At 34.5% G+C, this 25,072-nt stretch overlaps 1 protein-coding gene across 49 annotated transcripts in view; it reads left to right on the top strand.

Annotated features, from left to right (window-relative positions):
* The window catches only part of bt (projectin protein bent), a 242,254-nt gene that overhangs the window by 28,873 nt on the left and 188,309 nt on the right, over positions 1-25,072 (top strand). For all 49 annotated transcript variants that reach the window (XM_073955521.1, XM_073955471.1, XM_073955529.1 and 46 more), the window contains one exon: positions 20,419-20,560. In XM_073955521.1, the coding sequence (XP_073811622.1) occupies positions 20,419-20,560 (142 nt within the window). The remainder of the gene's footprint in view (positions 1-20,418; positions 20,561-25,072) is intronic.

The raw sequence follows: 25,072 nt of genomic DNA, 5'->3' as shown, positions 1-25,072 counted from the left end.
ATGACATTATTTTTTTTAGAGGTATGTACGGATTATTGGACAGGATAATTTGGATTTACTTCAAGATTTTTTTTATTATTTGTTGATTTTTCGCGAAAATAAAAATAAATTTAGTAAATATGTAAACATCTACGAATAGATATGCAATGCTGTTAGCGTTTTCTGTATAGATTTTCTCATAAAAATAAATAATTTTTAAATACTTTTTCTTGAAATGTGAATAAAACCGCTATAACTTTTGTGCGCATCGGCCAATTTTGTGAACGCGAACGGATTTGAAACTAAAATTTTTTCTCAACCTCTACAAAAATCGTAGAAGTGCACACAAAAAATTTGTTTTAATTTTTTTCAAATTGAATTGCTAAACAAATTTTGTATCTGCCACATACAATTTTCTTCTATGGATTCCAACAAAGCCGAATTAGAAAAATTTGTTTAAACGTTTGTATCACAGTTTATTTTCCAGAAAGTGTTTGTATAATCTAGGGGTGGTGCAGCTGACCTCCCCCATACCTGGCTACGCCCATGGCGTGTTTACAGCATAAAATACATGAAATCGGCCAAAAATATATATTCAAATCTGAACCGTTTTCTATATAATTTGGCAATTTTATTTCTAGACAAAATTGCTTCATACATCCAAAATTTGGAGACATTATCTGTAACCATTCTATAGATATTAAACATAAAAACACCCTACCGTAAAACACACAAAAAATCACCAATATAATTTTCCACAGTACTTTTTAATCTTACAATGCACAAAAATAAATTGTTGTGTTTATTAAACTTTTTAAATTACTTTTAACTTAGAGTTACGACATACGTATGTGCATACAGTTTTTACTCGAGTTCGACAAATAATAATTGTAAACAATCATTAAATCCAACATGAGTTCTTGAAAGAAAAAGAAAAAGCTCCACAATGAATGATAATAATCATAGCAAATATGCAAGAAGTGAAAACTACTATTCAATTATTGATACACTCGATAATTTCGAATGTGAAGAAGAAATTCTCTCTCAATTCCAGCAGCACGTGCTCACAACAGATACCCCAAAAGAAAATGAAAAAATCAACAATAACACTGTACAACACAAAAAATAATTACAAGATAATTCGGCCAGATTATGAAAGAGGACCGAAAAAAAAAGAAGACACGTGTATCGGCGTCTTTGGCAATATTACTGACAACAATGCGGGGTATCTTTTCATAAAAAAATTAAACCTCATGCGAGTCACTAAAGTGGTCTTTTTGGTCCCTTTTTCCAAAAACGTTTAAAAACTCCTTTGAAATGTGATCGTATCAGATCAAAATATTCTACAAAATTATTTGCCATAAAATTTTACAATAGGTCCCCAATACACCAAAACTCTAAATCGTACCTGAACGCCAGGAATCTGTCAAAAGTAAAAGCACGTTTTAGGGTTAATGTGGTACTTTCTGAGTTTATTAAGTTTTGTCGCACAAAACATCATTCTAGATAGAAGACGTCAAAGATAAAAATTATCTCCATCAATTTTATCCGAGCAGGAGTAGCTGCCATCATTATAGTATTTAGGACCATGCCAAAACCATGGATGTTAGGACTCGTATGTCATATATCAGGAAAAATGTCTAAAATTGTCTTTTCCATTTCAAAAAAATCAAAAAAAATTTTAATACTACATTAATGATTTTTGGTACATAGATTAAGAAAAAAATCTGCATTCCAAATCTGTTTTCGTTACTAACTTTGATCGTTACGCGCAAAAGATATGACCGTTTTAATTATGATAATTAGAAAAAATTCTAAAAAAATCGCGGCTTAATATAGTTAGCTGTGATATCCTATTATCGTTAACTGAATTCGTAACCTTTGCGATGATGCAAAAAATAATCGCAAAGTCTCAATGGATTCGCGAAAAATCAAATTTGTTAAATAATTTCACGTATTTACAAACATATTTTTGAAACAATAGCGCTCATACTTACGAAAAATATATAAAAAAATTATAACAGCATCCAGACATTTTGACGAATAAAATGAAACCTAAGTTGAGAAGGTTGGAGCTAAAGTATTCATGTTATTTGCAAAAATACGAAGAAAATATCTCTATGACGATTCGAATTCAAATTCGTCCGAATTACTACCAAGCTCCTGTTGTTGTAGGAAATGTTTGTTTGTTTGAAAATAAAAACAATTCAAATATTTTTCAAATAACAGAAGTTTGGTAGTAGTTCGAACGAATTTGTATTCGAATCGTCTTAGTGAAACAGGCTATTATTTTTTTATGGTTTTATAGGAAAAGTTGGAGAAAAAATGTTTTAGTTCTTCGACATTTTCGTGAAAATTTCACGCAATAATGATGATATTCCGTTGTAACAAACTTTTCGCTTATTGTTTTCCTATTGGATAATATTATTAGAACCTTATATTAAATCACAAGGAATTCCAATTGTGGCATAACGTTAAAATAATGTTATATTGAATATTACAACATTTGAGACGCATATAAACCGCGTAATTATTAAAATGACATGATGCGCATCCGATTTTCCAACACAGCGAATCAATCCCTCTTATTTGATGTACAGTTTGTCAAATTCTATTTGGCGGCCACGATGTAGCATCTGCTGCATATTAGGGTGCAAAATACTGTAAAATGGTCATAATTTCCGCGAAGTTCATTTACATTTTATGCGCATCCGATTTCAATAATCACCATTAAAAAATACATCATTCTATGCAGATTCAATGCGATCCATCAAGAACCGTGGATGTAGCATCGCACTCAATTTTTAGAAAAAATCTATTATATCTCTGGATTTACGAGGGTTTTTAAATATATGTTTTCCCATAGTTTAAACACGCGTATCGATCTATTTATTTAAGTAGAACTGACACATCCAAAACGCGCTTTAATATGCGATATTTTCAAAATAATTTTTTGCAAATTTTCGAAATTTGAGGGGTATCATATCCACCGATCTAGTGGGTGGATTTTTACGCGTCGTGGCTTGTTAGATTCAGAACGTAAAAAAACTAAATTTACGCGGGTTTCCACGGAAATCGAATGACGTTTGTAAATTTTAAACCAAAAAAATAGGTTTTTGAGAAAATTTACGCACAAAAATTTCGTGTTTGGGCGCAGACTACTGTGATCCTCTTAGGGCCACATCCTCATGTTATACATTAAAAAATGCGAAATCGCGAGTACTACAATCAAATAATAAGCTTTTAGTGAAATCCAGCTGCGCGTCCCGATTAGAGCAAAAATTCAAAAAACCCAATTTTTCAGGTTTCAAAATGTCAGCATCCGTTTGAGGTAGATACAGTGGATATATTAAAAAAACTTCAACTCTGAAGTGTACTCTTTAACTTCTCCTTTGAGTATTAAGCTCTACATTGTGTTGTACAACCACTTATTGGAAAATGACATAATGAAACTCGTTTAATTCAACGATTTTTTCCGATTTTTTTGCATTAGTACGACCACAGCTTCCGCTCAAATTATTATTTTAAGAAACCCCTCGGTGAATCGGGCTAAAACAGTTTATTTTACCGAAATGCGGTCAAAAGTTATGGTATAGTAAAACTGATCGCGAGTTACAATACCCCATACCTCAGTTTCAACATAAGTTAATTTTCTACAAAAAGCTTGATATATATTCACTGGACAATAGCCGTAGACAATATTAGGAACTTATGGCTAATCCTGATGACGTTATTTTAGTTAATAGTACTAAAATACGTAATTTTTCAAGGTCCGGTCTGGGTTATCAATATTTTCCCTATATATATTCACCATAGATATTTCAAAAACAGTTTGGATCGAGCACACGTAATCTTCTGAAAGAATTTATTATGAAAAAACATCAATAAAATATATTTTGTGACCGCAGATAACGAAAATATGAATAAAAAGGTAGAATATGGTCCTAAATCATATATGAAAAGCGAAAGCTTCTGGAGATGTTAAATATTCTAGCTACAAATTTCTTTTGTTCAGAGACTCATAATGAAGATAACGAAAATATGAATAAGAACGGTAGAATATGGTCCTAAATCATATATGAAAAGCGAAAGCTTCTGGAGATGTTAAATATTCTAGCTAAAAATTTCTTTTGTTCAGAGACTCATAATGAAATTTGATTTGGAACATTTCTTCTTTTGACATAACCCCCAAAAAGTGAGATATTTTAGGAGATTTTGGCTCAGAATGGAATAAATTTTAATTGAGAGTCTTAAAGTGTAACAAATAATTTCTAACTATAATATCTAATTTTGTAACGCCATTTTCTTAAGAAACTATTTTACTTAGATATCTAGTTTGTTCTGGAACTTACAATGAAATTTTGTGTAGAATATTTCTTCTTTTAACACCTTTCGTCTAGAATTAAATTTCATGTTACTTTCATGCATCAACTCGAAAAAAAAAAACAAAACAAATTTATTCAAAAAATATTTGGGTATTTTGTTGGCAAACTTGATGTATATATTTTCTTGATATATATTGCAAATACATATTTCATTTATTCGGAGATTATTGATGGAGATTATTTTTGTCTTTGACGTCTTCTATCTAGAATGAAGTTTTGTGGGACAAAACTTAATAAACTCAGATAAAGTACAACATTAATACTAAAACGTGATTTTACTTTTAGTAGATTCCTGGCGTTTAGGTACGGTTTAGAGTTTTAGTGTATTCGGGGACCTATAGTAAAATTTTATGGCAAATAATTTTGTAGAATATTTTGATCTGATACGATCACATTTTAAAAGAGTTTTTAAACGTTTTTGAAAAAAAGGACCAAAAAGACCTCTTTAGTGACTCGCATGAGGGTTAATTTTTTTCATAAAAAGATACCCCGCATTGTTGTCAGTAATATTACCAAGGACAGTTTATACCTAAAATGCAAGGATTCCAAGGAATCTGATGTCGAATATTTCAAAACCTGTAGAAATTGGTGGAATTTGCCACGTCTATTTAGGTTACTCCCCGACGTAAACTTTCAAAACGCCGATACACGTGTCTTCTTTTTTTCGGTCCTCTTTCATAATCTGTGGGGGGTTTCTTGTAATTATGAAAAAGTTCGATTTTGTTGTACAGTGTAATCGAAGAGATCAAATAACAACAACAAATAGTGTATCAACAGAAAAAAACAAAAAGTTTAGCAAATAATCAAAACAAAAAAGAAAAACTTCCACCCATAATTATATTTGATATTGACTCAAATAAGCTGATCTCATTTATTAAAAATGGACTCAAAATTAATGAGATCAATATAAAATAAACAGGTTGCAAAGACAATAAAATTATTATTTATTTCGGTCAATTAGTAAATTACACTCGCGTAAGAAAGCACTTAGAAAAAACAAAAGCGAAATTCTACACTTTTACACCGTAAAGTGTAAAAAATAAATCTGTCTTATTTAAAGGTATCAAGGCTAAAACTATATTATCTGAACTAAAAAAAATAGAAATGGATGATTTGAAGTTCCTCCAAGTTTCTAAATTTGAAGCATTTAAATCTAAAAGAAACGGCTATAAGCCCTTAACTTGTATAGTTCAATCTTGAGGTGGTACAGTTATACTCATTAAACAAACTCTAGAGAAATTCTTTACATAATTTCCCTTTATTACCCATCTGGTAACAACGACTCCTACTTTAAAAGTGAATTTCATAAACGTTTTGAATCATTAAACATTTACAATTTACAAAATTTTTATATTCTAGCTAAAAGATACGGCTATAAGCCTTCAACTTTTATAGTTCAATGTTGAGGTGGTGCTATACTCATTAAAAGAAAAATTAAATATGAAATAGTGAACAATAAAACTATTAACACTTTTAAACATATTGAAGCATGTGTTATCAAAATTCCAACAAACTCTGGCGAAATCCTTTACATAATTTCCCTTTACTACCCATCTGGTAATAACGACTCATACTTTAAAAGTGAATTACATAAACGTTTTGAATAATTCAAAATGGACAATTTACAAAAATTGTATATTCTAGCTGGTGACCTGAACGCTAAGCACATAGCTTGGGGTAACCCGATATCAAATCATAAGGGAGCATTTTTAAATACATGGTTAGAAGAAAGCCAAATTAATTACAAATTCTTCGTTCCCACGTAGCAATTCGTATATTGATGTTTGCTTGACCGATCATCGTATACATATTGCAGGTTTAAATTCAACCACAAAATGTGATAGTGATCACAATGCTATACAGATAATATCACAAAAAAATGTCGGCAGTATTTTTTCAAACAATCTAAAATCAAGTCTAAGATTCAGATATATGTTTATTAAAAGAAGTTCTAATCTATATTTTTAGAAACTTAAAGGGTAATCTTCCTCAGGAACCGAAAAATACTTTACATAGTCCTTAAAAATATACAAGAACAAATTGTAACTGAATACTGCAAAATAATAAATTAATAACATTATCAACAATTCATATTTTCCTCAGAAATGGAAAGTTGGTAAAATAATTACACTTCCAAAGAAAACTAAGGTCCCTAACCATCCTCAAGAACTGCGTGCAATTACCCTCCTACCTAATGGGGCTTCCACACTGTATGTTTTACACATGTTATGCATAGCAACTGTCACTGTATTTTCGCCCACATGTAATTCTTTCTGCACAGCAAAATTTTATTTTTCATTCGTTTTCTGTTGTTTTCGTTTCTTATATTGCGAACAAACGAAACAGCTGTTTTCCTTTCGTTGTACAGACGAGAATAGAATGCGTTCTATTCGTAAAAAGTACTTGTGTATTGCCATATCAATTCGATGCACTGAAATTTATGTTTCACACCATGTGTACAAAATTATGATCTGTAAAAGTGACAGTCGTTATGTAAAATACAGTCCGTGTAGCAGCCGCATAATATTAGTTTCGAAGTTTGTATAAATACTATAATAATCAAACACCTTGAGGGATAGCTTAAAATAAATGATAATCAATTTGGGTTCAAATATAACCACTCTACAATAAATGCAGCACATATTTTAGTATCCAATATACAATGGAATTTAAACAAAGCTCAGTGCACTGGAGCTTGTGTGAAGCGAAAAAAGCGTTTATAAGCTGTAGTCATGTATTTTATTCAAAACACATTGACTCAAATGTAAAAGCATTGTTTTACACATCACTTATACAACCAATCTTAACGGCGACCTGACTTAACGCCCAAAATTAATTTTGGATGTTATGTCCGCCCTGACCCCTGACTTAACGCCCAGAATAAAATTGGGTGTTATGTCCGACCTAATTCCGGACATAAGGCCCAAAAAATCGGACACAACAAATTTTTGGGCGTTATGTCCGCGTTGTAAGTGGACATAACACTCAAAATGTTATATTATGTTTTTTTCATATTTTAATGATTTAAAATTAATATTTGTAATGCAGCGCCGGTTTCAATTGCTGTGTTCCAAAACCTACAATAAACTATTAATTTTTGAAATTTCTGTCCAACTTTATTATAAAGAAAAAATGTTTAAAATTTTCAATATGGTAGACTCTTTCAGATTTTATAATGGTTAAGTAGATTTTAAAAATTATTTGATTGAACCCTAAAAATAACATCATTCAGTTGATTTTAAACCAGTTGGACGCATAAGGAGCCAAGCTAGGTATGTCGAAATCACCCTCAGGAATTTTTTAACACATTTGCAAATAACGAACACTAACAAAACGGAATGTTTGACAGAGTGTTGAGTGATTTATTTCTTATTGTGAATTAAAAATTGAGTCATAGATAAAACCTAAAGATGTTGAAAGCGATCGAGCAAAAGTCGAAAACGGTATATTTTATAAAAAATCACGCGCGCGATTTCTTATAAAATATACCGTTTTCGACTTTTGCTCGATCGTCAGTTGTTATGTTAAATATTAATATGTATTTTATATTGTTTCCTTATTGTAAATAAATTGAGTCATAGAACAAACCTGAGAATGCTGAAAGCGATGGAGCAAAAGTCAAAAAGGTATATTTTATAAGAAATCGCGCGCGCGATATAGGGTTTATAAAAAATAATTTATCTATTCCCATTTTTTACCATCTTGTTGGGAGATCGAATATAACCTGGTACTGAATGGTGACATTTGTTTTATCCTCTCTATGGAGAAGGGCTTCGCCATTGATATTGAACATTCTTCAACGGACTCTAAAATTGTAATTTACCATACTTCTTCCTTAAATATCAACATTATGCAAAAAGGGAACATGTTTTTTATAGAATAATCAAAAATAATTTTAAAATTCACAAAAAGTAACCGATTCTAGCCATTAATTGAAGTATGTTCCTTGAATTTAGGTATAAAAATCATAATATAACTAAAACAAGATATGTTTGGGACAATATTTGATTTTAACTTCACATTATATCCCTTACATATTTATATATGGGGATTTCTGAGTGAAATCGGACACTTTTTCGAGACGAGGTTTTTGATTTTCTTTATTTTTTGCTGTGGTGATGCTGCTCATTAGCAAAACATTTTAGTATATTTTCAGATTTTTTTGACTAACGGTTCCAGAGATATCGCACCTTGAAAAAGTCAAATTCTGTAAAAACTAAATGCAGAGAAATACTCATAACTTCTTTAATATTGGCCCAATGTGAAAAAATCTTTTTTTGTGTGTTTTGTTGTTTTATCAGCTATTAAATAAAAAATAGCAAACAAAATTGCACAGTGGGCTTGGATGCTATTTTCGCGATTTAATATTTAAAATCAATTTTTAAAGATGTTCGACCCCTTCGATTTTCCTTAAATTTGTTTGTATTAAACTACGTTCAATTACAAAAATTTTAAGTCCTATGTGGTAATGGGGTTCGGACGATTACTATTTTTTCTGCATTTTTTAAAATTTGTCAATTCAATTTTTCCTATATACTATACCCTCGTTAGCATAAATGCAGATGGTATAAATATTAAGATTTAAATAAGATATATCACCAATATTTTTGAAAATTTAACATAGCTGAAGCCAAGGTTTATCCTTTCAGAACACGCGACTTGTGATTGCGTATTATACAAATTAACTATTTTTGGGTAAAATGAAATGTTTTTTGGACGTGGCAAAAAATATTGGCCTTAAAAGATAATTTGCGTGGAAGCTGTGGCTATATTTATGTTAAAAAATGGGTAACAATGGGTTGAAGCCAACATGTCTTTTTTGATTTTCTCTCGATTTGTAAGTAAACCACACTTCTCTCGATTTTCCTGTCAAAGTAAAAGTAGAAGCAAACTAAATAAGGATCATCTCACTGATGTATTACTTTTCAAAATTTGAACTGCTTCTACCATTAAATGATGCTGACATTTTGAAGCCAGATTTACAGTGTTTTTTGAAATTTTCTTCTAATTTCATTCCGCAAACAGGTTTTTCAAAAAATCATATATAGGATTGTAGTACTTGCGATTCTGAGTTATTTGATACGTATATTGTGAATGTAGTCTGCGCAGCTTCATAGAAATCTGCATTCAAATGCGGAAACTTTGTGTGAACATTTTTCTAAAAATCATATTTTTCGGGTCTAATATTTGCAATTGTCTCTAGAATACCTCGTACTCCATTGCACATTTTAGTTTTTTAAGTTCCGGATCCAATAAATCATTCCTCGTGAAAATAAAACATTGTTCCGCAACATCCCATACGGGACAAGGAAGACTTCTCTCATATCAATGAGTGCACCCCGATTCATATTTAGCTCAATGATATGGGACCTACTGTTTATCGCCGAGTCCGAACGGCGTGTCTTAAGACACCACTTATGGAGAAGTTTTTCAAGGCTGAAATACTCAGGAAATGTCGCCAACATTACTGAGGGGTATTTTGCCACCGTTGAAAAATGTTCGATGTTGCCTGGCCGGGGAATCGAACCCCCGACCTTCTGCGTGCAAGGCGGGCGTGCATACCATTGCACCACGGTGGCACCCAAAATCCATCTACTAAAACGCGAGTTACGAGAAATTCCAAAGTAGAAAAATCACCTAAGATTGTTTTTGCAAATATCGCGTATTTTATCGCGTTTTCTGCGGATCGTTTCCACTGCAATGAAAAAACTAGTGCAGCGTCTTCATTTTAGCGGAAACAGAGATTTGAAAACTTCACTGATAAGGAAGCTACATTCAGTTTATCCCAAAAAATAGTGTGTGATGCTACATCCATGGTTCTTGATTGATCGCCTTCAAATAGATATATATCGATGTAGATTTTCATGGTGGACACTGAAATCGGATGCGGACAAGAATTGTATGCACTTTGCGCAAATTAGCGATATTTTATAGGTTTTTTAATGCTAAGATGCAGCCGATGCTACATCTTAGCGTCCAAATTATATTTCGAAAAATATATACAACTTAATAAATATGGTCTTGTTGTACATGAAAATCACATGCGGACAAAATGATTTTGATAATTACGCATTTTTTTAAATGCATATAAATTAAAATGGGTTATTTGTCCTCTATTTCCATTTCAGAAGCTTTGAGATATATCCTCATCAACCCAATTACCTTCCCTAATGGGAAAGCTTTAATATGAATGTCAATAAAGCAAAATCCGTCTATTTTATTGGGAGATTTAAGCAAAATGAAGGAAGTATTCATATAGATTTTTACAATATTTTCTACTACATAATGCATGTGAAAAAATATTTTTTTCAAACAAAAAAAAAAAAAAAATACTTTTGTAACCAAAATATGTGCTTATTTTGGATGTAACATCGAAACTATAACACCAATCTGTATGATTGTAGTCTCATTTGATTCGCCGTGAAGTTTTGAGACACAACCATTTTTTATGTAATTTTATGACCACTAAATGGGCCTTAATTTAAAAAAAACTTGACTTATATTCAATAATTTATGGATTTTATGTACATTCCGCGAATTCTGTGTAACATTTTGCAGGTATTATGCAATCTACTCGCTGAAGTCACTTTGAGAGAACTTTTGTGCTCATTAAAATAATTAGCGTTTTTAAAATATTTTCTTTCCTAAAAATCGAAATAAAAGCGCCATAACTTTTGTCCGCAACAACCAAAAATTGGCTCGCGACCAAATAGGTACTTCTTAACCTACATATCAAAAGCCTTTGATGTAGCGCGAAAAAAATTTATCCGTTTTTTCTGAAATGGAATATGAAATAATTGACAATATTCGTGGTATTCGTGATAACATATATTATGTTATTTGAGGTCCCTTTTTATAAGCTATATAATATTTGTACATGTTTCTGGTAGTAAAACTTTTTTGGTTTATTTATAGTTTGTAAATATTGGATATAAAAAGAAGAAAAATAAACTACTGTATGAGTTTTAATGACAACTTTTTATGGGCTTTATGCTTGACAATGGAAAAATAGGTATTTTCTACCTCCCTCATAACTTTAGCAAATATAGCGATTGCAATAAAAGGCCTCAGAAATTCGTCTCCAAATATATAGCATTTTGGACCGCGGGACATTCTGGAACATTTTCTGAAAATTGCATGATATTAGGTTCAGTAGTTATGGAAAGTACTGAAAATAGTGGGTGTGATCATCAGTTTTCAAGATATAACATGTTTAAAAAATGGACGTGGCCGGGATTTTGGCTTCAGATATGTACCTAGGTTACACACAACCCCATTGCTGAAACCGATATAATCATAAGTTTGCCTTATATGTACATATAGCGTTTAAAGGAAAGGCATGGGGAAGGCACCCCTCCTCCTCCGAATTTTATAAAATATACATAACAACGACAAACATTGAGCTTTTGCTGCAAATTTGATGGAAATCGGTTCAGTAGTATTGTAGATATAACATATTAAAAAACAGGTGTGCTCGGGTCTTTCCGTAAATGTTTAAACCGATACATGCGTAATTTTTGCAAATATAGCGTTTTTTAAATATCGCTTAGTTTTTTAAAAATATCGCATCTCATTTTCACTGGGGACCATCCCTGGAAATCCCAGGAAAATCGGTTCAGTAGTTTCGTAGATGTAACATATTTTCAAAAGCGTGGACAAGTTTTTGGGCCCCAATTAAGCAGGTAAGGTCGGAGACACAACCACAATTGTCTCGCAAATTAATTTCCAAATCGATACATTCGTAATTATTGTAAATATAAAAATTTTAGAGAAATAGGGTATAGGGGAAGTATCCCGCCCCATCCCTGTACATTCCATGACAATTTCAGGAAAATAGGTTCAGTAGTTTTTGTAGAAAAGTGGGCGTGGTCAAATTTTCTTTGCATGAAAAACCTAAGTCGGGTTATGGCGAACATTACCCAAATCGGTCCAGCCGTTCTCAACTGATGCCATTACCAACGAACTAGGTTTGATTTTTATTTATATAGACTAGCCGGCCCGGTCCGCGTTGCTGGCCTTGAAACAGTTTTATGTTACCTTTTCTTAAGTCGTTTGCTTACTTTTGTGTGTAGATATATGAAACAAAAATAAAGGACATATATATATTTTCTTAAGTCAATTATATTTTTCTTACATCGATAACACTGTGCTACAAAAGTTGACAAAATTTTTTTGCCGGGGTTCTGATGGGGTTCAGTTTTGTGGGAGTCCATGGAAGACGAAAATACCTTTGGTTTCTTTGCGTCACTTCGTTTTTTGATTTTATAACTGTAAATGTAGTGGAAAACGGGGTTTCATGGATTTTCAACCTAAAGCGGGCATAACTTCTTTTTCCACAACGGACTTTTTCAGCTTATTTTTTATTTAAAAGGTGAAAATCATGTCTTTCGAACAAGCCATAATTTTTAAAAAACGGGTAACAAATGGTTAAGCTATAGTGATTAAAGTGTGATAAAAACGCATTAAAAACAGGAAAATGCTATTCCTCGTGCTCTAGGCTGCGTAGAAGACACCAAACTGCAAAATTATTTACTTTTATCAAGAAGGAAATTTTGTTAGCTTTACAAAACCAATGAAATCGGTTGAAAAATGCGTGAGTTATGCCATCTTTAGTGTTTTAACTTTTTATACCCTCCACCATAGTATGGAGGGTATATTAAGTTTGTTTTTCCGTTTGTAACGCATTGAAATACTCATTTGCGACCCTATAAAGTATATATATTCTTGATCAGGGTAAAATTCTAAGTCGATCTGAGCACGTCCGTCCGTCCGTCCGTCCGTCCGTCCGTCTGTGGTAATCACTCTAGCATCCACAAAAATGGAGATAGGACGCTGAAATTTTGGGAAAATGCGTCTTTTGTTTGCAGGCAGGTCAAGTTCGATGATGGGCTATATCGGTCCACGTTTTGGTATAGCCCCCATATAACGGTACCCCCCGATTTACGGTATTTTGACGTTTTTAGCTACATTTTCAGACCGATTTGGCTATAATTTGACATTTAGGGTTCTTAAGTATCAATAAACATATATAACAAAACTTGTGGACATAGGTCCACGTTTTGGTATAGCCCCCATATAACGGTACCCCCCGATTTGCGGTATTTTGACGTTTTTAGCTACATTTTCAGACCGATTTAGCTATAATTTAACATTTAGGGTTCTTAAGTATCAATAAACTTATATAACAAAAGTTGTGGACATAGGTCCACGTTTTGGTATAGCCCCCATATAACGGTACCCCCAGATATACGGTATTTTGACGTTTTTATCTACATTATCAGACCGATGTAGCTATAATTTGACATTTAGGGTTCTTAAGTGTTAATAAACTTATATATTAGAAGTTGTGGACATAGGTCCACGTTTTGGTATAGCCCCCATATAACGGTACCCCCCGATTTGCGGTATTTTGACGTTTTTAGCTACATTTTCAGACCGATGTAGCTATAATTTGACATTTAGGGTTCTTAAGTGTCAATAAACTTATATAACAAAAGTTGTGGGCATAGGTCCACGTTTTGGTATAGCCCCCATATAACGGTACCCCCGATTTGCGGTATTTTGACGTTTTTAGCTACATTTTCAGACCGATGTAGCTATAATTTGACATTTAGGGTTCTTAAATGTCAATAAACTTATATAACAGAAGTTGTGGACATAGGTCCAAGTTTTGGTATAGCCCCCATATAACGGTACCCCCCGATTTGCGGTATTTTGACGTTTGTAGCTACATTTTCAGACCGATTTAGCTATAATTTGACATTTAGGGTTCTTAAGTGTAACTAAATTTATATAACAAAAGTTGTGGACCTAGGTCCACGTGTTGGTATAGCCCCCATATAACCCCCGATTTACGACATTTTGACGTTTTTATCTACATTTTCAGACCGATTTAGCTATCAATTGACATTTAGGGTTCTTAAATGTCAATAAACTTATATAACTAGTGGACATAGGTCCATGTTTTGGAATAGCCCCCATATAACGTTACCGCCCGATTTCAGGTATTTTGAGAATTTTACCAACAAGTTTTAACCGAATTATCTGTAATTTGAACATTTGACATTTGAAATTCTTAGTGGTCACCACACCTCTCCACCAAAAATTGTCAAGAAAGCCCCCATATAACGGTACCTCCCGATTTTCAGTAATTTGATGATTTTAGCTACAATATTAAACCGAACTAGCAGTAATTTGACATTTGAAGTTCTTAGTGGTCACAACATCTCTCCATCAAAAATTGCCAACATAGGTCCATGTTCGGATATAGCTCCCATGTAACGGTACCTCCCAATTTTCAGTAATTTGGCCATTTTAGATACAATTTTTAACAGAACTAACTGTAATTTGACATTTGAAGGTTGTAGTGGTCACCACGCATCTGCATCAACAATTTTCAACATAGCTCCAATATAACGATACTTCCCGATTTTCGGTACTTTGAGGATTTTACTTAAAATGTTTAACCGAACGTAGGTCCATGTTTTTGTATAGCCCCAAAACAAACCTCCCGATTTTCCGTACCTTAGCTTTATTTTTGGACGAACTTTCTGTAATATGAAATTTAAAAGTCAACAAAAATTCTGCAACAAAAATTGTTCATTTAAGTTCATATTTTCGTATAGCCCAGATACCTCCGAACTAGCTGTTAATGACATTTGAAGTTCCCACGTTATGTACCGATTTTCGATATTTTGAGGATTCTAGCTAAATTTTTTAAGCGAATTAGGAGTTATTTCACATTAAAGGCTCCCATCAAAAACTCTCAACATAGACCCATGTTTTATTATAACCCCTATATAACAGTACCTCCCAATTTCTAGCCCACCAAAAATTGTCAACAGTTAGATATAGGCACCATAAAAAAGGGCCTCCCGAATGCAGCATTTTATGTACATTATCTGACATTTTAACGTACTCACTTAAAGTTGGGGACAGGAATGAATATTTTATGGTGGAGGGTATGAAAAGTTCGGCCCGGCCGAACTTAATGCTTTTTTACTTGTTGGTTTTTTCTTTATAAAAGATTGGTACCTTGTGCGTAATTATTAAGTAGACAAATTCAAAGTACAATCATACGCACAAACGTACCAACTTTTATAAAGGAAAACCCAAAAAGTTAAAACACTAAAGATGACATAACTCAAGCATTTTTCAACCAATTTCATTGGTTTTTCCCATTTTGTAAATCTAACTAAATTTCCTTCTAGATAAAAGTGAATAAGTTTGCAGGTGTTGTACATGTTTCTGGTAGTAAAACTTTTTTGGTTTATTTATAGTTTGTAAATATTGGATATAAAAAGAAGAAAAATAAACTACTGTATGAGTTTTAATGACAACTTTTTATGGGCTTTATGCTTGACAATGGAAAAATAGGTATTTTCTACCTCCCTCATAACTTTAGCAAATATAGCGATTGCAATAAAAGGCCTCAGAAATTCGTCTCCAAATATATAGCATTTTGGACCGCGGGACATTCTGGAACATTTTCTGAAAATTGCATGATATTAGGTTCAGTAGTTATGGAAAGTACTGAAAATAGTGGGTGTGATCATCAGTTTTCAAGATATAACATGTTTAAAAAATGGACGTGGCCGGGATTTTGGCTTCAGATATGTACCTAGGTTACACACAACCCCATTGCTGAAACCGATATAATCATAAGTTTGCCTTATATGTACATATAGCGTTTAAAGGAAAGGCATGGGGAAGGCACCCCTCCTCCTCCGAATTTTATAAAATATACATAACAACGACAAACATTGAGCTTTTGCTGCAAATTTGATGGAAATCGGTTCAGTAGTATTGTAGATATAACATATTAAAAAACAGGTGTGCTCGGGTCTTTCCGTAAATGTTTAAACCGATACATGCGTAATTTTTGCAAATATAGCGTTTTTTAAATATCGCTTAGTTTTTTAAAAATATCGCATCTCATTTTCACTGGGGACCATCCCTGGAAATCCCAGGAAAATCGGTTCAGTAGTTTCGTAGATGTAACATATTTTCAAAAGCGTGGACAAGTTTTTGGGCCCCAATTAAGCAGGTAAGGTCGGAGACACAACCACAATTGTCTCGCAAATTAATTTCCAAATCGATACATTCGTAATTATTGTAAATATAAAAATTTTAGAGAAATAGGGTATAGGGGAAGTATCCCGCCCCATCCCTGTACATTCCATGACAATTTCAGGAAAATAGGTTCAGTAGTTTTTGTAGAAAAGTGGGCGTGGTCAAATTTTCTTTGCATGAAAAACCTAAGTCGGGTTATGGCGAACATTACCCAAATCGGTCCAGCCGTTCTCAACTGATGCCATTACCAACGAACTAGGTTTGATTTTTATTTATATAGACTAGCCGGCCCGGTCCGCGTTGCTGGCCTTGAAACAGTTTTATGTTACCTTTTCTTAAGTCGTTTGCTTACTTTTGTGTGTAGATATATGAAACAAAAATAAAGGACATATATATATTTTCTTAAGTCAATTATATTTTTCTTACATCGATAACACTGTGCTACAAAAGTTGACAAAATTTTTTTGCCGGGGTTCTGATGGGGTTCAGTTTTGTGGGAGTCCATGGAAGACGAAAATACCTTTGGTTTCTTTGCGTCACTTCGTTTTTTGATTTTATAACTGTAAATGTAGTGGAAAACGGGGTTTCATGGATTTTCAACCTAAAGCGGGCATAACTTCTTTTTCCACAACGGACTTTTTCAGCTTATTTTTTATTTAAAAGGTGAAAATCATGTCTTTCGAACAAGCCATAATTTTTAAAAAACGGGTAACAAATGGTTAAGCTATAGTGATTAAAGTGTGATAAAAACGCATTAAAAACAGGAAAATGCTATTCCTCGTGCTCTAGGCTGCGTAGAAGACACCAAACTGCAAAATTATTTACTTTTATCAAGAAGGAAATTTTGTTAGCTTTACAAAACCAATGAAATCGGTTGAAAAATGCGTGAGTTATGCCATCTTTAGTGTTTTAACTTTTTATACCCTCCACCATAGTATGGAGGGTATATTAAGTTTGTTTTTCCGTTTGTAACGCATTGAAATACTCATTTGCGACCCTATAAAGTATATATATTCTTGATCAGGGTAAAATTCTAAGTCGATCTGAGCACGTCCGTCCGTCCGTCCGTCCGTCCGTCCGTCTGTGGTAATCACTCTAGCATCCACAAAAATGGAGATAGGACGCTGAAATTTTGGGAAAATGCGTCTTTTGTTTGCAGGCAGGTCAAGTTCGATGATGGGCTATATCGGTCCACGTTTTGGTATAGCCCCCATATAACGGTACCCCCCGATTTACGGTATTTTGACGTTTTTAGCTACATTTTCAGACCGATTTGGCTATAATTTGACATTTAGGGTTCTTAAGTATCAATAAACATATATAACAAAACTTGTGGACATAGGTCCACGTTTTGGTATAGCCCCCATATAACGGTACCCCCCGATTTGCGGTATTTTGACGTTTTTAGCTACATTTTCAGACCGATTTAGCTATAATTTAACATTTAGGGTTCTTAAGTATCAATAAACTTATATAACAAAAGTTGTGGACATAGGTCCACGTTTTGGTATAGCCCCCATATAACGGTACCCCCAGATATACGGTATTTTGACGTTTTTATCTACATTATCAGACCGATGTAGCTATAATTTGACATTTAGGGTTCTTAAGTGTTAATAAACTTATATATTAGAAGTTGTGGACATAGGTCCACGTTTTGGTATAGCCCCCATATAACGGTACCCCCCGATTTGCGGTATTTTGACGTTTTTAGCTACATTTTCAGACCGATGTAGCTATAATTTGACATTTAGGGTTCTTAAGTGTCAATAAACTTATATAACAAAAGTTGTGGGCATAGGTCCACGTTTTGGTATAGCCCCCATATAACGGTACCCCCGATTTGCGGTATTTTGACGTTTTTAGCTACATTTTCAGACCGATGTAGCTATAATTTGACATTTAGGGTTCTTAAATGTCAATAAACTTATATAACAGAAGTTGTGGACATAGGTCCAAGTTTTGGTATAGCCCCCATATAACGGTACCCCCCGATTTGCGGTATTTTGACGTTTGTAGCTACATTTTCAGACCGATTTAGCTATAATTTGACATTTAGGGTTCTTAAGTGTAACTAAATTTATATAACAAAAGTTGTGGACCTAGGTCCACGTGTTGGTATAGCCCCCATATAACCCCCGATTTACGACATTTTGACGTTTTTATCTACATTTTCAGACCGATTTAGCTATCAATTGACATTTAGGGTTCTTAAATGTCAATAAACTTATATAACTAGTGGACATAGGTCCATGTTTTGGAATAGCCCCCATATAACGTTACCGCCCGATTTCAGGTATTTTGAGAATTTTACCAACAAGTTTTAACCGAATTATCTGTAATTTGAACATTTGACATTTGAAATTCTTAGTGGTCACCACACCTCTCCACCAAAAATTGTCAAGAAAGCCCCCATATAACGGTACCTCCCGATTTTCAGTAATTTGATGATTTTAGCTACAATATTAAACCGAACTAGCAGTAATTTGACATTTGAAGTTCTTAGTGGTCACAACATCTCTCCATCAAAAATTGCCAACATAGGTCCATGTTCGGATATAGCTCCCATGTAACGGTACCTCCCAATTTTCAGTAATTTGGCCATTTTAGATACAATTTTTAACAGAACTAACTGTAATTTGACATTTGAAGGTTGTAGTGGTCACCACGCATCTGCATCAACAATTTTCAACATAGCTCCAATATAACGATACTTCCCGATTTTCGGTACTTTGAGGATTTTACTTAAAATGTTTAACCGAACGTAGGTCCATGTTTTTGTATAGCCCCAAAACAAACCTCCCGATTTTCCGTACCTTAGCTTTATTTTTGGACGAACTTTCTGTAATATGAAATTTAAAAGTCAACAAAAATTCTGCAACAAAAATTGTTCATTTAAGTTCATATTTTCGTATAGCCCAGATACCTCCGAACTAGCTGTTAATGACATTTGAAGTTCCCACGTTATGTACCGATTTTCGATATTTTGAGGATTCTAGCTAAATTTTTTAAGCGAATTAGGAGTTATTTCACATTAAAGGCTCCCATCAAAAACTCTCAACATAGACCCATGTTTTATTATAACCCCTATATAACAGTACCTCCCAATTTCTAGCCCACCAAAAATTGTCAACAGTTAGATATAGGCACCATAAAAAAGGGCCTCCCGAATGCAGCATTTTATGTACATTATCTGACATTTTAACGTACTCACTTAAAGTTGGGGACAGGAATGAATATTTTATGGTGGAGGGTATGAAAAGTTCGGCCCGGCCGAACTTAATGCTTTTTTACTTGTTGGTTTTTTCTTTATAAAAGATTGGTACCTTGTGCGTAATTATTAAGTAGACAAATTCAAAGTACAATCATACGCACAAACGTACCAACTTTTATAAAGGAAAACCCAAAAAGTTAAAACACTAAAGATGACATAACTCAAGCATTTTTCAACCAATTTCATTGGTTTTTCCCATTTTGTAAATCTAACTAAATTTCCTTCTAGATAAAAGTGAATAAGTTTGCAGGTGTCTTCTACGCAGCCTAGTGCACGAGGAAAACCATTTTCCTGTTTTTAATGCGTTTTGTCACAATTAAATCACTATAAATTAACCGATTTTTAAAAATTATGGTTTGTTCGAAAGAGATGTTTTTCATATTTTTAAAAAATATAAGTTGTAAAAGTCCGTTGTGGAAAAAAGAAGTTATGTCCGTTTTAAGTTGAAAATCCAAGAAACCCCGTTTTTCACTATATTTACCCTTATAAATTAAAAAAAAAAACGAAGTGACCCAAAGAAACCAACGGTATTTTCGTCTTACATGGACTTCCACAATACCGAATTTATGCATAAAAACCCCTGCAAATTTTCACTGTAGCACAGTGTAATTAGTGGGGATCTGCAAGTGACTTTATTTAATTTTATTATTATTAGTATTATTACATTTTTTATTATCATTAATTTTATGACTATTTTGCAATTTTCAGATAATTGTTAAAAAAGATGGTCATTCCTACTTTGCCACTCTTGAACTAAAAGATGTAACGGTCGAAGATGCTGGCAAATATAAGGTTAATGGAAAAAATGAACTGGGCGAAAGTAATGCTACTATAAGCTTAAATTTTGACAGTAAGTATATATGACATTAATACAAATATTTTATAATACTCATTTATATTACTTTATAATACTAGTGATGTGGCACAACTTAACCATTTAAAAATGTTGTTTCTGAGTGTAGAGTTTGTGGGTGGTTTACTTAACATAATCGTAAAGGCGAAGTTCTTATATGTAGAGATGGTAATTATCCGGAAAAAACCCACTCTTTTCCATACCCTTGGTGGGTTTTTAATAAATTGAATGCCAAGTATCGAATTTTTGATATATTCTTAGGTTTCGACTCTGAAATCGTGTCAAAATATGGGTCCACGTTTCGATATACTCCGTAACTGTTTCACCCAGGTTAAGGTACTTTGAGATTATTAGCAACATTTTACAACCAAATCACGTTAATTCCTTCGAAAAATGTGGGCAAATACATAAAAATATGGACATATGTTGCCAATTTTTAGAATGATATTTTTTACCCATTAAGAACTCACTAAGCTGAATGTTAGTCAATTTTGTTTTAAAATCAGGAAGTACGATTGTATGGGGGTTATACTGTCAATTTCGATACAATTTCACTACCAAAACCCAAGAATATTTCTCCAGAAGCTATATTTGCGATTCAATTTAGTAAATACTAGAGTTGGGCAATCTCGTTCAATTGACCGATCCGGATCACTGTTCTTATGCAAAGACCAATGAGTAACATCATAAAAACCAACGTGTGATATGAAATATACGCAGTTTGGTCAATGAAATTACCGGTGTCCATTGAACGAGATAGTGATCCGGATCGTTCAATTGAACGAGATTGCCCAACTCTAGTAAATACCCAAATAAATACCATACATTGGGTATTAACTCAGTATTTCCCAATTTAGCATTGGGTATTTGCCCACAACAATTTGAAATCATTAAGGTACTAAAATATGATAATACGGTAGTTGCTGTCTGGTAATAGCAGCCTCGATACAGAATCGTTATATTGGTGGAAGAAGAACAGCTCCCAATATTGCAGGTTTATAAATACGATACTTCATCCATTTTACTACAAAATAATTTAAATACATTTGTATAATTTAACAAAATAAAAAAACACAAAAACAATAAGTACTTAAAATTATTAAGTAAAAAAACATTACGTTCGGCCGGGCCGAACTTTTTATACCCTCCACCATAAAATATTCTGAACTAAAATTGAATAATTAGTTTCCTGTTAGGTTCAAAAATTGCTCGACCACGTATACCCCAAATGCCTAAATTAGGTCAAAAATGTTTATAAAAATTTCTTCAATCTGTTGGTACCTTTCTATGAGGGATATATCAAAACATGGACCTATGATAGAGAAGTTTCGGGGCCACCGAGAACCTGAAATGTCAAGTTTCAGCTAGTTCGGTCAAAAATACCGAAAATAAGGGGTACCGTTATATGGGGGTTATTCCAAAACATGGACCTATATTGACGATTTTTGGTGGACATTTTTCAATTTTTTAGCGAAAACCGTATATGCACAAACTGCAAGTGAAATTTTATGTTTTAGATTCACCAATATATGAAAGTTCTAATAATTATTTTATTTAATTATTATTTGTTATTATTAGTGGTTTGGAGTGATGCAATCATTTTTGAGTTATTATTTTGGAAAGTAAATACATTCCGGTGTTCCGACCGCAAGCAACGACAAAAATGTATTTTATGGGGTCGTCTTATATATTCTATCATATTCCACTGTCGCGAGTCAGAAGATTCGAAATTACGCTAATCAATGGTATATAAATGATCAGAACAGTGTTAAATTCGCCGTGTTTCGTGCTTCAAAACATGGATCTTCACCAATTTTTTCTGTAAGAACTGTAAGGAAGACCAAATATCAACATTTTTTGAGGCCGAACTCCAAAATACCGCTATAGGGCGGTGTCGTCCTAAGGGTGCTATGACGAAACGTGGGGCTACGCCGAACATTTTCGACAAGAAATGTTTGTACCTCAACCGAAGACCAAGATCAATATTGCATACGTTTCTATTGTACAATGTGGCTAAAATCAACAAAATATCTCAAATATGGCGGTATTGTTTTACGGGCACTATGGACCTATACTGACAATTTTCTACAAAATAGTGGTATACATCTAAATTCCGAACCTTCTATTTAAAACATGGACCGATAAAATCCATCTTCAATAGGTTACGTTAGGTTAAAGGACGTGCAGCTGTCATATAGGCAGCCACTTCATTCGGAGACCTTGTAGTCCATTGTGTTCATCTTGTTAAAGTATTGAAAGATTAAGTTGTAGAGAGGAAAATTGGTATCATCTTCAATAACAGATGTACTTCTTTATCGAAAAACCCGTATTAGGATGTTCCCGATCATGCAATTACAATTAGTGTTACTATAATCAACATTACATTTTTAGCTTCCTTACCGAGTGCATGCAAGTTTTTCGTTGCAGTTATTTCTTTAATTTTGCCATTACGGCAGAAAGTCGTTCTTAGAAAAGTTATTTTTTATTGAATTTGAATTTAATCTATAATAACCAACCGTTCCATATAAATCCCAATCCCACGGCAGCGGGTTCTTTCGTACCGGATTGACCCGGAACAACACAAAACCAATGTTCCGGCCAGCGGCTGCCACTACAGTGTGTACATGTTTGTATTTGTTTCGTTTTCCTGTATTGGGAGCAGCATATCCCGGAATGCCTGCTCCGAATTCTATTGGTCCGAGCCGGGACGGAGGAAAACCCAGGACCAATATATCTGTGCTCAGTTTGTCACATCCACATCTTCACCCACATCCAACCTTCGGTGAGATGCAATAGATGTCAGGAGTGGGTGCATCTAAGGGGTTGCTCTGGACTCGTCCACGTGAGGGACTACGACAGGGACTATGTTGCTGCATGCTGCGTGAACACAGTCCCCAGTGAGTCGTCGTCGGATTACGAGACTCCCTCGTCGTCTGATTACGAAACTCCCCCGCAGTCCCCTCGGCAACAACCGCACACGCTGCCTTTAACACCAGCCGTTGTTGTCCCAATCCCCGAAAATGCAGCCTTTTTGCAATTGAATTGCAATGGACTCCGAGGTAAGATCGAGGAGATAGTAGATTTTATGAGTCGGAAGAACATCAAGGTCGCGGCGGTGCAGGAAACCAAGCTAAACAACAACCACAGCAACAACCGCACACGCTGCCTTTAACACCAGCCGTTGTTGTCCCAATCCCCGAAAATGCAGCCTTTTTGCAATTGAATTGCAATGGACTCCGAGGTAAGATCGAGGAGATAGTAGATTTTATGAGTCGGAAGAACATCAAGGTCGCGGCGGTGCAGGAAACCAAGCTAAACAACAACCACAGCTTAGAGCATTGTGATGGTTACAATGTTCTGAGGAAAGATCCTACCAGAAGTGGAGATGGGGGATTGGCTTTCCTATTGCACCAGTCTGCCCAATATAGACCTATCTCGCTTGAGCCTGTCTCTAATGACCCGTACTTGGAATGTATGGGGGTAGCAGTCAGGTGTGGAGCTGCCGAGATAGAGTTTCTGAATGTATACACCCCGCCGAGAAATAGCTGTATCCCTGATTATAGGCCTGACATTAGACCGCTCTTGCAAGGTCATAATTGTCTGGTCCTGGGGGATTTTAATGCGCATCATGAGATGTGGCATTCGGCCCTCGGAAACTACCAGAGAGGTACAGCGCTGGCTGAGCAGATTGATAGCTCTACGTTTTGCACGGTCAATAAGGACGCCCCTACCAGAATTAGAGGAGACTGTCACAGTTCGCCTGACATAACCATCGTGTCACCTGGTCTGACAAATAACGCTACCTGGCAACCCGTCATTTCCCTTTGATCAGACCATCTCCCCATAATTGTCTCCATTAGTAGACCACCCGACTTCATCATCTCTGAACGCCGCACGTTCGTCAATCACAAAAAAAGCTGATTGGCCGAGTTTCAGAGAGTTCACCAATCACCGCTTCAGAGAACTGTCCAATCCTTCTCATGTTCGGGTAGCGGAAAGGACGTTCCGGAACATCATCACTGCTGCAGCCGCTCGCCATATACCTGCTGGTCGAATACCCGAAATAAGACCAAATTTCCCAGCAGATGCGACGGGATTAGCAAATGAGCGTGATGAGCTTCGTCGATTCAACCCCAATGACCCCAGATTCAGGGAGCTGACACTGGAAGTTAACAGGCTGGTCGGCGAGCATAAGCGGAACAAATGGTTAAATCATCTGAAGAGCTGCAACATTGGAGCCGGTATAGGTGAATTGTGGGCATCGGTTAAGTCACTCTCGAACCCTGGAAGAAGGGAAGATAGGACCTCAGTCACGTTTGGCGACGTTACGTTGACTGACCCGAAGAGGTGCGCAAGTAATTTCAATCGACAGTTTGGCGAGCATCCCGAGAGTGACAGGTCGAAGAGAAGAGTATTACGTCGCATCAGATCTCTTCCTGCCGAGGATGAGCCACCACAATTTACAATGGATGATGTTGCCAATGCCATCAGGAACGCTAAATCATATAA

Source organism: Musca autumnalis, unplaced genomic scaffold (genome assembly GCF_047663935.1).
Source record: "Musca autumnalis isolate F117 unplaced genomic scaffold, ASM4766393v1 scaffold_1, whole genome shotgun sequence".
Taxonomy (NCBI): Eukaryota; Metazoa; Arthropoda; class Insecta; order Diptera; family Muscidae; genus Musca; species Musca autumnalis.
The sequence above is the reverse complement of the archived record's forward strand: the minus strand, read 5'-3'. Positions and strand labels throughout refer to the sequence as shown.